At 43.4% G+C, this 12,662-nt stretch overlaps 1 protein-coding gene across 4 annotated transcripts in view; it reads left to right on the top strand.

Moving 5' to 3' along the window:
* The window catches only part of CBX5 (chromobox 5), a 48,836-nt gene that overhangs the window by 10,189 nt on the left and 25,985 nt on the right, over positions 1-12,662 (top strand). Inside the window, exons 1-2 of one of the 4 annotated variants that reach the window (XM_054442191.2) lie at positions 10,296-10,421; positions 12,240-12,418. In XM_054442191.2, coding sequence (XP_054298166.1) covers positions 12,282-12,418 — 137 coding nt within the window. In that variant the 5' untranslated portion in view covers positions 10,296-10,421; positions 12,240-12,281. Of the gene's footprint in view, positions 1-10,295; positions 10,422-10,553; positions 10,661-11,741; positions 11,762-12,239; positions 12,419-12,662 lie in introns of those variants that run through there. The other 3 variants (XM_054442193.2, XM_054442194.1, XM_054442192.1) reach the window with 3 other exon arrangements.

Here is a 12,662-nt window from a genome sequence, read left to right as displayed (position 1 = left end):
ATATGAATACATTCAATGTCTTAGTTGAAGTTAGTAACTTCCTTGAAGACAAACTATCAAAACTCACTTAAATACAGAACCTTGGGTGGGCATGGAGGCTTACACATGTAATCTCAACATTTTGGGAGGCCAAGAGTTCAAGACCAGCCAAGGAAACATAATGAGACCTCTCTACAGGCAAAAAGAAGAAAACATCAGAACCTTACTAGCCCTATCTCTATTAAGGAAAAGGGATTTTTAGATAGAAATAATCCCACAAAGAAAACGCCAGGCCCAGGCCAAGCGTGATGGCTCATGCCTGTAATCCTAGCACTTTGGGAGGCTGAGGTGGGCGGATCACGAGGTCAGGAGTTCAAGACCAGCCTGGCTAGCATGGTGAAGCCCCATCTCTACTAAAAATACAAAAATTAGCCAGGCATGGTGGTGTGCTCCTGTAGTCCCAGCTACTCAGGAGGCTGAGGCAGGAGAATCGCTTAAACCCCGGAGGCGGAGGGTGCAGTGAGCTGAGATTGCACCACTGCACTCCAGCCTGGGCAACAGAGCAATCTCTGTCTCAAAAGAAAAAGAAAACTCTGAGCCCAGATGGCTTCACTGAAGAATTTTACCAAACCTTTTAGGAAGAAATACCAATTTTATACAACAAACTTCCAGAAAACAGAAGCAGGAACGCTTAAAACAGTCATTTATTTATTTTGAGACGGATCCTCGCTCTGTCACCCAGGCTGGAGTGCAGTGGTGCAATCTCGACTCACTGCAACCTCCGCCTCCTGTGGGGTTCAAGCGATTCTCCTGCCTCAGCCTTCTGAGTAGCTGGGACTATAGGCACGTGCCACAACGCCTGGCTGATGTTTTGTAGTTTTAGTAGAGACAGGCTTTCACCATGTTAGCTAGGATGGTCTCTTTCTCCTGACCTCGTGATGCACCCACCTCAGCCTCCCAAAGTGCTGGGATTACAGGTGTGAGCCACTGTGCCTGGCCCAAAACAGTTATTTTTAACTTCATCTACTATCAGACATTTAACTTCTATTTGCTTTATATTTTTCAAGTATTTTCTTGTTTTTCCCACAACAGATGTTTAAGTAGGGCTAATAACTAACACCCATGAGAGTCAATGAAATTGTCCAATTTGACCTTTTAATGATCTAGTTGGGTTAGGACCCACATGTACTTATTCCTGTCCTGATCTTTCCACTATTGACAAGTTACCTTTTACCTTTTCTGTAACAACCTTTGGAGAAGGTGCTAACTTGACCAAGGAGAAACTTCAAAAATCCTCGCCTTAACTGGAAACTGGAATAGACTGTGCTCATGCAATGCTTGACACTTTTTAGGCCCTCAATAAATATCCCATAATCAACCAATTTTAGAGCAAGGATCAGAATTACTATATTAATCATGTCTTTGGCGTAGGATTTGAATTGGGAATGTAGTTGGAAATTGGACAAAAAGGGAGTCAGAAAAATCTCATGTAACACATCAAAACACTCACTTGAAGAGCTGGGTGGTCTGAGATTGCCCATCCCTTAAGCCATTTATCTGATGCCTTTCTTTGCATTTAACTATCAATATAGCTGAAGTGTAGAGCACACTTTTATGATATTGTGGCATAGTAACTCAACTTAAATGTCAATAGAGACACTTGAAAAGACCTGCAAGGTTCGATAACTTCTGGTGTGGGTTTGTTTCTCCTGTCATCACCCATTATGTATTTTTTTACAGCTTTTAAATTTCCACAGAGAGAAATTGGTCAGGATCATAATACATGGCCCAGGAGCTGCCAAGGATACCCTTGTATTTTTTTTGTTTGTTTGAGATGAAGTCTCGCTCTGTCGCCCAGGCTGGAGTGCAATGGCGCAATCTTGGTTCACTGTAACCTCCATCTCCCGGGTTCAAGCGATTCTCCTGCCTCAGTCTCCTGAGTAGCTGGGATTACAGGCGCCCACCACCACGCCTGACTGATTTTTGTATTTTTAGTAGAGATGGGGTTTCGCCATGTTGGCCAGGCTGGTCTCGAACTTCTGGCTTCAAGTGATCTGCCTGCCTCCGCCTCCCAAAGTGCTGGGATTATAGGCGTGAACCACCATGCCCAGCCAAATGTCTTCTTTAAACTCATGCTAAGAAAAAAATTGTCTGCTGTGTGCTGTGGCTCACACCTGGAATCCCAGCACTTTGGGAGGCCGGGGTGGGGGGATCACGACACGAGGTCAGGAGATCAAGACCATCCTGGCTAACATGGTGAAACCCCGTCTCTATTAAAAATACACACAAAAAATTAGCCGGGCGTGGTGGCGGGCGCCTGTAGTTCCAGCTACTCGGGAGGCTGAGGCAGGAGAATGGCATGAACCCAGGACATGGAGCTTGCAGTGAGCCAAGATCGTGCCACTGCACTCCAGCCTGGGCGACAGAGCTAGACTCCGTCTCAAAAAAAAAAAAAAAAAAAAAAAGAAAAATTGCCAGACTTAACACAGGCTCTTCGTTAAAATGGATGATATTGTTGAAATGACCTGAAGGAGCCTTTGTAACCCTTAAGCTACTGATGTCTAAAATCTGTAAGCTAGATGATGCCATGGTAAGGACTGAGTCTTAATTTTATGGCTGATGTTTGGAAAATGCTTTATGACCATAATTTTATTTGGGGACGAGCATTTTCAGTATTCTTTTAATTCTTCCATATTTTGTGAACATGATCTGCCTAAGTGGTATGTATAAATCTAAGATTCATGATAATCTACTCAAATATTGCTGTTACCCATTTTTCTCAAGATTTACTTATGATGGAATTGCCAGGTTCTTTGTGAAAGGTGACGAGGTCTCCAAATTCATGTTTCATTACACTTAAGAGGAGTGGATGTGAGATTAACACCCACCTGAGAGTGTGGTGCCTTGAGATGAGTTCAGTACATTTCCAAGGATAAAGTTGTTGGAAAACACCATCCGGAAGGCATTTTCCCATGGTGGTGCCAAATTCTGCTTTCTCATAAATCTTGAAACAATTGGATATTTAACCTCTTGCCCAGTGGTAGGTTTAGGTGTACCCTAACTAAATTTAAAGAAAACTGATACTTTTTTTTTTAGATAGGGCAACATCTTATTCTATAAAATAGAATGCGTGTTTCTGAAGACTGATAGTTGAGAGAAGAAATTGAGTGGATTTTAATAAGAGGGTGAAAAAAAAATCCAATATAAAATGATGAGCTATCAAGCAAGAATTTTTGTGTTACTGCTAAATGTACCAGTTTACCAGACTGGTACCTTCAAGCAATTCTGAAAATTGAGTCTTGTAGCCCACATTCATTTGTAATATATTGGTAATCAGAGCTTGGGGGACATACAACCAAATGGAATTTATAGGGCAGCCTTTATCGTCATTTAGAATGTGTATATATACAATTATTATTTTAAATATTAGGGAGGTCTCACTATGTTTGTTCATGCTGGTCTTCAACTCTGGGCCTAAGCTGTCCTCCTGCCTCAACTTCCCAAATTGTTGGGATTATAGGTGTAAGCCATGGCACCTAGCCAAGTATATGTTTTTATTTTTATTTTTTTATTTTTTTTTATTGTTTTGAGATGAAGTCTCGCCCTGTCGCCTAGGCTGGAGTGCAGTGGCGGGATCTCAGCTCACTGCAACCTCTGCTTCCCAGGTTCCAGCAATTCTCCTGCCTCAGCCTCCTGAGTAGCTGGGATTACAGATGCCCACCACCATGCCCGGCTAATTTTTGTATTTTTAGTAGAGACGTGGTTTCGCCATGTTGGCCAGGCTGGTCTTGAACTCCTAACCTCAGGTGATCTGCCTCCCAAAGTGCTGGGATTACGGAGTGAGCCACGGCACGCAGCTGTTTTTATCTAAAAGAACAAAAGGCCCTTCCTTGCTCAGTGTAGCAGGAGGTTTCGCCTGATTTTTTTTTTTAAAGACAGAGTCTGCCTCTGTTGCCCAGGCTGGAATGCAGTGGCACCATCTCCGCTCACTGCAACCTCCACCTCCCAAGTTCAAGCGCTTCTCCTGCTTAAGCCTCCTGAGTAGCTGGGATTATAGATGTGCACCGCCTTACCTGGCTGATTTTTGTATTTTTAGTAAAGATGGGGTTTCACCATGTTGGCCACGCTGGTCTTGAACTCCTGACGTCAAGTGATCTGCCTGCCTCAGCCTCCCAAAGTGCTGGGATTACAGCCGTGAGCCGTTGTGCCCAGCCTCTTGGCCTGATTTTTAAAGGATCATGAACTAGAGCTGTGCTAGCCAGTGGGAGAACATTTCTTGCCTCCATGCTCTCTTCTATTAATAAAGTTTGTGTTGTCTATATGTGGCTTGTTAATGATAGGGGTGTTAACGACCATAGTTAATCTTTCTCTTCAACTCTTTCCTAATCTAGTCTCTTAAATAGACATTTAAAAAGCTTTTAACTCCTCTTGAATTGGGTGCTCATGGGCTTTTGGTGGAGGTGGAGTGATAGTTATCAGCCCATTTAACAAAACCTGAGACAGCCAGGACAGCTGTAATGTGCATCTCTATGCTGTGTTTTTGTTAAAATGCCACATGGCTAATACTTTGGAAATCATAAATCCACTGCAAGAAAACATCTTTATAGAGGATATTTTAGTTTTATGCTGTTTGTGTTACATACCTAAAACCATCAGTACTTCAAGCTCCATAAAGAGCAAGGAACATAGAGCAGATTAAAATGTTTCTTTAAGTTTGGTTTATTTTCATCTGTTTTATTTGCTGCAATAAGGCTATATAGAGGATGCCTTGAAGACAGTGCTGTAGCTGACAATTTAATCTTCACCTAAGCCACTTTCTCCCTAAGGGCCTTAAGGAGAAGTGGGAATTTCGCAAGTCTGGGCCAACTGCAACCACTCATCAATGGCATATTTAATTAATCCATGTGATAGGGAGCTTTGCATATGCACTGTCCTCTGCTCTTTAACCCTGGCTTACTTCCTAAAGGATTTTGCCTAGTTAGGGGGCTTATAGAATTTATGTTGAAACTCTACAATGGAGAGCTCGTTGATTATGCATCTTGACATTTGGTTTGATTACCATCTTTAAATAATTCAGTGGGTAGTTCAGTGAGGCAGCTTACCAATTGGCTTTTGTTTTTTTTTTTTGAGATGGAGTTTCACTCTTGTCTCCCAGGCTAGAGTACAGTGGCGCGATCTTGGCTCACTGCAACCTCTACCTCCCAGATTCAAGCAATTCTCCTACCTCAGCCTCCCCAGTAGCTGGGAATACAGGCACCTGCCACCACACCTGGCTAATTTTTGTATTTTTAGTAGAGACGGGGTTTCGCCATGTTGGCCAGCCTGGTCTCAAACTCCCGACCTCAGGTGATCCACCCACCTTGGCCTCCCAAAGTGCTGGGATTACAGTCGTGAGCCACTGCGCCCGGCTAGCTTTCATTCTTAATAAAAAGAAAGCTTAGTGAAAGATCTAGAATTATGTGTACTTATGCTCATAAGTGGTGATGAAAATAAAATGACTATAACAAGATGTAAGAAAAGCCACCAGAATTGGTATTGAGAAGTAGTGACTGCTTTGTGGGGGTAAGGCAGGAGGATTGCTTCAGCCCAGGAGTTTGAGACCAGCTTGGGCAACACAGTGAGACTGCATCTCACCAAAAAATAAAAAAATGTAGCCAGGCATGGTGGCGTGCCCCTGTGGTCCCAGCTGCTCAGGAGGCTGAGGTGAGAGGATTGCTTGAGCCCAGGAATTTGAGACTGCAATAAACTGTCTGCACCACTGCACCGCAGCCTGAACAACAGAACGAGGCCCTGTCTTAGAAAAGTAATGACTGGAGGGATGAGAGTAGAACCTGAACTGGACAAAGCAGACAGATACCAGGGACCCTATGTGGGTTCTTCCAGGATTAAATGGTCAACGTTGAGGGCTAACTATTACCTCTTTTTTATTTGAGATGGAATCTCACACTGTCTCCCAGGCTGGAGTGCAGTGGTGCGATCTTGGCTCACTGCAAGCCCCATCTCCTGGCTTCACACCATTCTTTTGCCTCAGCCTCCCCAGTAGCTGGGACTACAGGCTCCTGCCACCACGCCCGGCTAATTTTTTGTATTTTTAGTAGCGATGGGGTTTCACCATGTTAGCCAGGATGGTCTCGATCTCCTGACCTCGTGAGCCACCGCGCCTGGCCTTTTTTTTCTTTTTTTTTTACTTTTTTGAGATAGAGTCTTGCCCTGTTGCCCAGGCTGGAGTGCAGTGGCGCAATCTCAGCTCACTGCAACCTCCGCCTCCTGTTGAAGCAATTCTCCTGCCTCATCCTCCTGAGTAGCTGGGATTACAGGTGCGTAAGTGCCTCAGCCTCCCGAGTAGCTGGGATTACACCACGCCTGACTAATTTTTTTGTGTCTTTAATAGAGACGGGGTTTCACCATGTTGGCCAGGCTGGTCTCAAACTCCTTAACTCATGGGCCACCTGCCTCGGCCTCCCCAGGTGCTAGGATTACAGGCGAGAGCCACTGTGCTGGCCTACCTCTTGTTTTTCTGGGTTGCCCTAGCTTGCTTGTGATGCCCTCTCTGTAATTGCTGGGGACTGATAAGTTTGTTTTTTTTGTTTTTTTTTTTGAGACAGAGTTTTGCCCTTGTTGCCCAGACTGGAGTGCAGTGGCTCGATCTCAGCTCACTGCAACCTCCACCTTCTGGGTTCAAGTGATTCTCCTGCTTCAGCCTCCCAAGTAGCTGAGATAACAAGTGCCTGCCACCACGCCTGGCTAATTTTTGTATTTTTAGTAGAGACAGGATTTCACCATGTTGGCCAGGTTGGTCTGGAACTCCTGACCTCAGGAGATCTGCCCGCCTTGGCCTACCAAAGTGCTGGGATTACAGGCGTGAGCCCCTGCGCCCAGCCTCTTTTCTCATCTCAATGGGCCTTAGGTGCTGTAATCTATCTATGGTTATTGGTAGCTTTACCAGATAGTTCCTATGTATATTGAAGAGAGAAGGCTGAGAGCTGTTATGCCTGAAAGACTAGAAATTTGAGAAGCTGCTTACCCTTTCCCTTGGAGATTTCCACAAGGATAAGGTTGTGTTCAGAGGCTCATCTTCTTTTCCTCTGTCATGGTATTGGGATTCTACCTTAATCACTCCATCATCCTGCCAGCCATGTCTCATTTCTCATGCTGGAAAGCTCCCTCCTCCTAAGCTCAGTGTGAACCACCAGTCTTGATGCTTTATCTGGTCCAGGCTCTAGCCCTTAAATTGTTTGACTGGCTTTGTGTTTCATTTGACCCTAATACTCCGGGTCGCATTGTCTAAAAGAGAATTATGTCCCCTCCGATGTCTGAGTGCATTTCTCATTTCTTACTGCTGCTCCTGAGGAGATCTGTAACTTCAAGGTTAAGATAAGACACATTCCATCAGAACTATGTCGTCATCCTTGCCAGCTTCTGATCTGTGACTGTCTAGGAGATTTACAAGACAATTGCATGCCATCCTTTAAAGAATATTATGGTTGTACTCTGACTCCTGGCATCAGGCCCAATTCGATTTGTCAGTGGTTACAAAACCCATTTCCCAAAAAGAAAAGGACCTCAGCCCATGTGCCCTTTAGGCAGTTCTTAAGGGTGGAAAGGAGGGAATTGAATTCAATCTTTATTTCCTGATGTTTTGTGGGGAGGGGCGGACACCAGAATATTTTTGTCTCTTTCCTCATTAAATTCACTTTTCTTTCTCTGAAAGGTTTCACCAAAATGTTAGTATTGCTGTCATTCTTTCCTGTTCCTTATTCCTTCACAGAGTTACTATTAGTCTTTTCGTTCTGCCATCTTTAAAGTTTGTCTGAGTTTTAAGGAATAAGTATTTTGCCCTTGAGAGAGAACATACCTACCCTGTTCTCTGAAGGTTTATTCATTTTCCAGTGCCTAGTTAACGAAGACGCTGTTCCTCTTTTTCTTGCTATCTACTAATGTGTTGAGCTGCAGGAGTTACTGCATGTGATATGGTTTACTAGCTTAGGAATTTGGAAGGTGACATATTTTCTTCTGCTGTTGTATTCAGCCCTGACATATTTTTACAGAAGGTTCTCTTTGGGGGACTTAATAGATCTTTGGTTTCAACATAAACTCACTTTTTCCCTAGGAGGTAGGTAGGGCAGGTAGTACAGATTTATTTAGCCGGTTTAAATGATGCCGGGGTTAGATGGAAAATTTATTTACTCAAGATAACACATGGCAAGTTAATCAGAGTCAGGATCCTATTTAAATGTTTGGTATTGTTTTCATATCCCTTAATTATGAAAAGTTTAAAACAAAAGTTAAGAAGAGTTGAAAAATGCCGTTTTTAATTGGAGGTTTGCTGATGATCTATTCAAATCTGAGGAAATCTTTTGTAATTAAAAAATTTCTGGCCGGGCGCAGTGGCTCATGCCTGTAATCCCAGCACTTTGGGAGGCCCAGGCGGGCGGATCACAAGATGAGGAAATCAAGACCATCCTGGCCAACATGATGAAACCCCATCTCTACTAAAAATATAAAAATTAGCTGGGCGTGGTGGCGCATGCCTGTAATCCCAGCTACTCGGGAGGCTGAGGCAGGAGAATCCCTTGAACCAGGGAGTTGGAGGTTGCAGTAAGCCGAGATCGCGCCACAGCACTCTAGCCTGGTGACAGAGCGAGACTCCGTCTCAAAAAAAATTTCTACTTTGGTCTTACATCCTACGGTTTCTTCTGTTTGACAGCCATAATAGTCACCATTGTGCTTCTTCTCAACTGAGTTTTTTTTTTTTTTTTGAGACAGTTTCGCTCTTGTTGCCCAGGCTGGAATGCAGTGGCACAGTCTCGGCTCACTGCAACCTCTGCCTCCCAGGTTCAAGCGATTCTCCTGCTTTAGACTCCCAAGTAGCTGGGATTACAGGCAAGTGCTACTATGCCTGGCTAATTTTTGTATTTTTAGTAGAGATGGGGTTTCACCATGTTGGTCAGGCTGGTCTCGAACTCCTGACCTCAGGTAATCCACCTGCCTCAGCTTCCCAGAGTGCTGGGATTACAGGTGTGAGCCACCGTCCCTGGCTCAACTGAGTTCTTTGCTTTTGATTGTCCCTTTTTCTTACTCTCCTATGGCAGTCACTTCTGGCTTTAAAGTTCCCATATCTATAAAGCAGAGTAGAGTTTTGGAGCCCTCTAAAATGTTCTTTAGAGCCAGAAGAATGGAAAAGTTACAGTATTTCAAGTCTCTATGTATCTTTTTTATTTATCCTAGTACTCCTTTTCTCACGTATTGAGGCATACTGATACGGAGAGTTGTACATTAATATATCAGGTGATGAATAATTATTTAAAAATCTGTTTTATGACATTATAGAACAACCTAGAAGTGGTTTTAATTTGTCAACCATTAGGTTGTGGCAGAACTGCTCTCTTTTTTTTTTTTTTAAGCTTCTTAGGAATTTTTTTCCACCTAGATTTATTTTGTTTTATTTTTTCGAGACAGAGTCTCACTCTTGTCGCTCAGGCTGGAGTGCAGTGGTGCGATCTAGGCTCACTGCAACCTCTGCCTCCTGGGTTCAAGCGATTTCTCCTCCCTCAGCCCCATGAGGAGCTGGGAGTATATGCGCCTGCCACCACGCCTGGCTAATTTTTTTGTATTTTTAGTAGAGATGGGGTTTCACCACGTTGGTCAGGCTAGTCTCTAGTCTCGAGCACCTGACCTCAAATGATTGCCCCGCCCCGGCCTCCCAAAGTTCTGGGATTACAGGCATGAGCCACTGCACCTGGCCCTCCACCTCTAATTTTAGTTAAAAGGGGTTTTTTTTTTTTTTTTGGTTGTTGTTTTGGTAGTGCTTCATGTCTTTGGATTTTGTCTCTAGTAATCCCACCAAAGAAGGAAAGTTATATAGTGTCTTTAAAATACTTCCCCTCCCCTGTTTCCTGTTATTTTTCCCCTCAAGCAATTTTAATTAACTGTTCTGTGACAGACGGTAAAATGGGATTGCCCAAAGTGCTCTGGTGAGCTGGATTAAGTGATGGGTGGTTTGTACTGATCGTGTTGTAGAAGGATCGAGCCTTTCCCCTCCCCCCTTCAGTTGAGCTGTAATCTTGTTAGATGATCTTAAAATGTTATTGATTAATTCACAGTGCTGTTAGAGGAATAAGCATAAATACTGGATTTAAAACCTAAGAAGTAATTCCCTTGAGCTCTGAATGCCTCAGCCCTGAGGCCAAGAGAGGTACCTTCCAACTTCTCCACCCAGTCTTCACTGAAAAGGAAAGTTAAGCCTTTTAACTTTTCCATTTGCTTCTCCCCCTTAGTGTAGTACTGCTGCCAGTTGCTATGGCAACGGACTGGGACAGCTGCGCAGTGGCGCCCAGGCAGCTGGGTGGGGGCGGGGTAGCTGCCAGCCCGCCAAGACCCAGACCTGGGAGGGGAGGCCCCTCCTGTTAGCCCAGAGGGAAAGAAAGAACTGGGGCGATCCGGTAGGTAAAGGAGGGAACCCCCATTCATTTTCTACCTTTGGGGCTCCTCTTCTGCATGAAGGTATAAAGGGAGATTTTCCTTTTCTCTCCCTCAAAATCAAGAACACATGTAAATCCTTGTTTTTCCTGGTGAGGCAGGGGAGGCCATAGCCACAATGCTTAACTGCATGCATCTAACATGGGGCTGGTTTTAACCCCAGCGCTCTGACCTAAACTGCTCAGCTCCCGGAAATTCCAAGGTGAGTGGGGGTGGGGGTGGGGTACTTTCCTTGGAATATGACATTTCCTGTCTTTGGTGAGGTCGGAGGCTGTTTTATTTTAAATAAACCACATAAGATATTTTCTTGAAGCTTAGGACTCTTCTAAATTCATGGAAAAATTATTTTAACCCCCCCCCGCACCTACATTTTGCTACTACTTCCTCTTCCAAGTAGAGTATTTTAATAAAAACTTAGTCTTAAGGGCAGTAATGGGTATAGGCAGTTTTTTAGGTGGGCAGACCTATTGCTAATAAGTTCTGGAGATATGGTTTCCAACTATATATTCTTGTAGTAATTTTTAAAATTTTGCTAATTTGAAGTGAATTGATAATTGCCACTTTTTATGTGACTTGAACATCATTGTGAGATTAGTAGTGGGCCCTCCCTGACCCCGTGGTTTTCTGGTCAGGGTGGAAATATTTAGAGGGTGCTGATAAACATTTTTAAAGATTACAGGAAAATAATAATGGAGTTCAGCTAAGAAAACAATTTCTGCTACTCTGTAATCCAGACTGTAGGCACCATTTAGCATGGTTAAGGAAGAATTCTTAAAAATGATTATGGAACAACAACATGGGAATTTTTAAAACTAGATTCTCTGTTGAGTATCCCCTGGTGTGCATATTTCTGAGCTTAACTCAATTTCCATTTGTGTTTCCTTGCTTCAGCTTTCCTTGGGCCTATGAATGGTTCCTCTGTATTTTGAGGAGGCTTCATGTTGATGCTGAGTCTGGGGCCAGACTTCTTTTTCCTCCTCCTCTTCCTTTGGCCCTGAGTCAACTTCAGTTAAGAGGGAGAGGTACCTTCTTAACTATTTGGGTTAGTTGCATCTTGGGAATTACTGAACAATCTAGTGACTAATTTTGAATTTTAGGACTGAAAAATTTTTTCTCCTTTCTGCCTCCCTCCCATCCCCAAATTAGCTTTCTAAAAAGGAAGATTAGTGTGTTTGAGATGTCAGCCTTGCTTTTGTGAGCTGATGGATGCTCTGAAGGGACAAGCTCAATTTGTTTAAGGGAAAGGTACCAAGTCACTGAAAATGTGGTGAAAGATGCCTGAGCAATCCTTTTTTGTGTGCTGGTAAGAGACTGGGCAAGATGCTCAGAGCACAGAAAACTCATATTTTAGTGGCTTTTCTTTTTTCATTTTTATAAAGACCCTTATTCACCTTGGAGAAAAAGGTTTTAATTTTAACTTGGTTGATTTAACTGAAGATTTTGCACATTTCTGTTTTGAGTTCCTGGCTTGTAAACAGTTACAAACATAGCCAGGAATAACATACCACACTACTTGTCTTTTGGAATCTGAAATAGAAGAGTTAGACCGTTGTGCCTTCTAGTAATTTTGGTCTCTTTAGCCGAAGAGAAGGTTGTAGTTGAGGAAGTGAAGACTGATTCATTTTTAAATTAAACTCTTAGGACTCATCTGTAGAATGATTTGAGACTCAAGAGCAGGGCACATGGCAACTTAGTGTTATCCCCTTTTCATCCCATCAAGAAAAGACAAAGTTTTTAACTCCTCACATGGATTCTAACCATTTTGTCCTTTCCCTTTGCAGGGACCCGGTGGCCTTAGTCTTTCAGGTGGAACGGTGTGCGACATGGGAAAGAAAACCAAGCGGACAGCTGACAGTTCTTCTTCAGAGGATGAGGAGGAGTACGTTGTGGAGAAGGTGCTAGACAGGCGCGTGGTTAAGGGACAAGTGGAATATCTACTGAAGTGGAAAGGCTTTTCTGAGTAAGTTCCTTTTTTTCCCCAGGCGTTGGGACTCTGTAGAGATAGATACCTTTGGTTTACTTCCTTAGGAATCACAAGCATCTTTGTCTTTTTCTTCCCCCTCCTGCACTCTTCCTAAGAGTTAGAAGACACAGCAGTAAAGAAAACAAAATCTCTCCGCTTGTGGAGCTTACGTTCTAATGATACTGCTTTTGAAAGGCAGTATAATGAATTGGTTAGGAGCCCAGACTCAGGAGTCAGATTG

Source organism: Pongo pygmaeus, chromosome 10 (assembly GCF_028885625.2).
Source record: "Pongo pygmaeus isolate AG05252 chromosome 10, NHGRI_mPonPyg2-v2.0_pri, whole genome shotgun sequence".
Lineage (NCBI taxonomy): Eukaryota > Metazoa > Chordata > Mammalia > Primates > Hominidae > Pongo > Pongo pygmaeus.
Note: the sequence above shows the minus strand (reverse complement) of the source record. Positions and strands in the feature narration are given on the sequence as shown.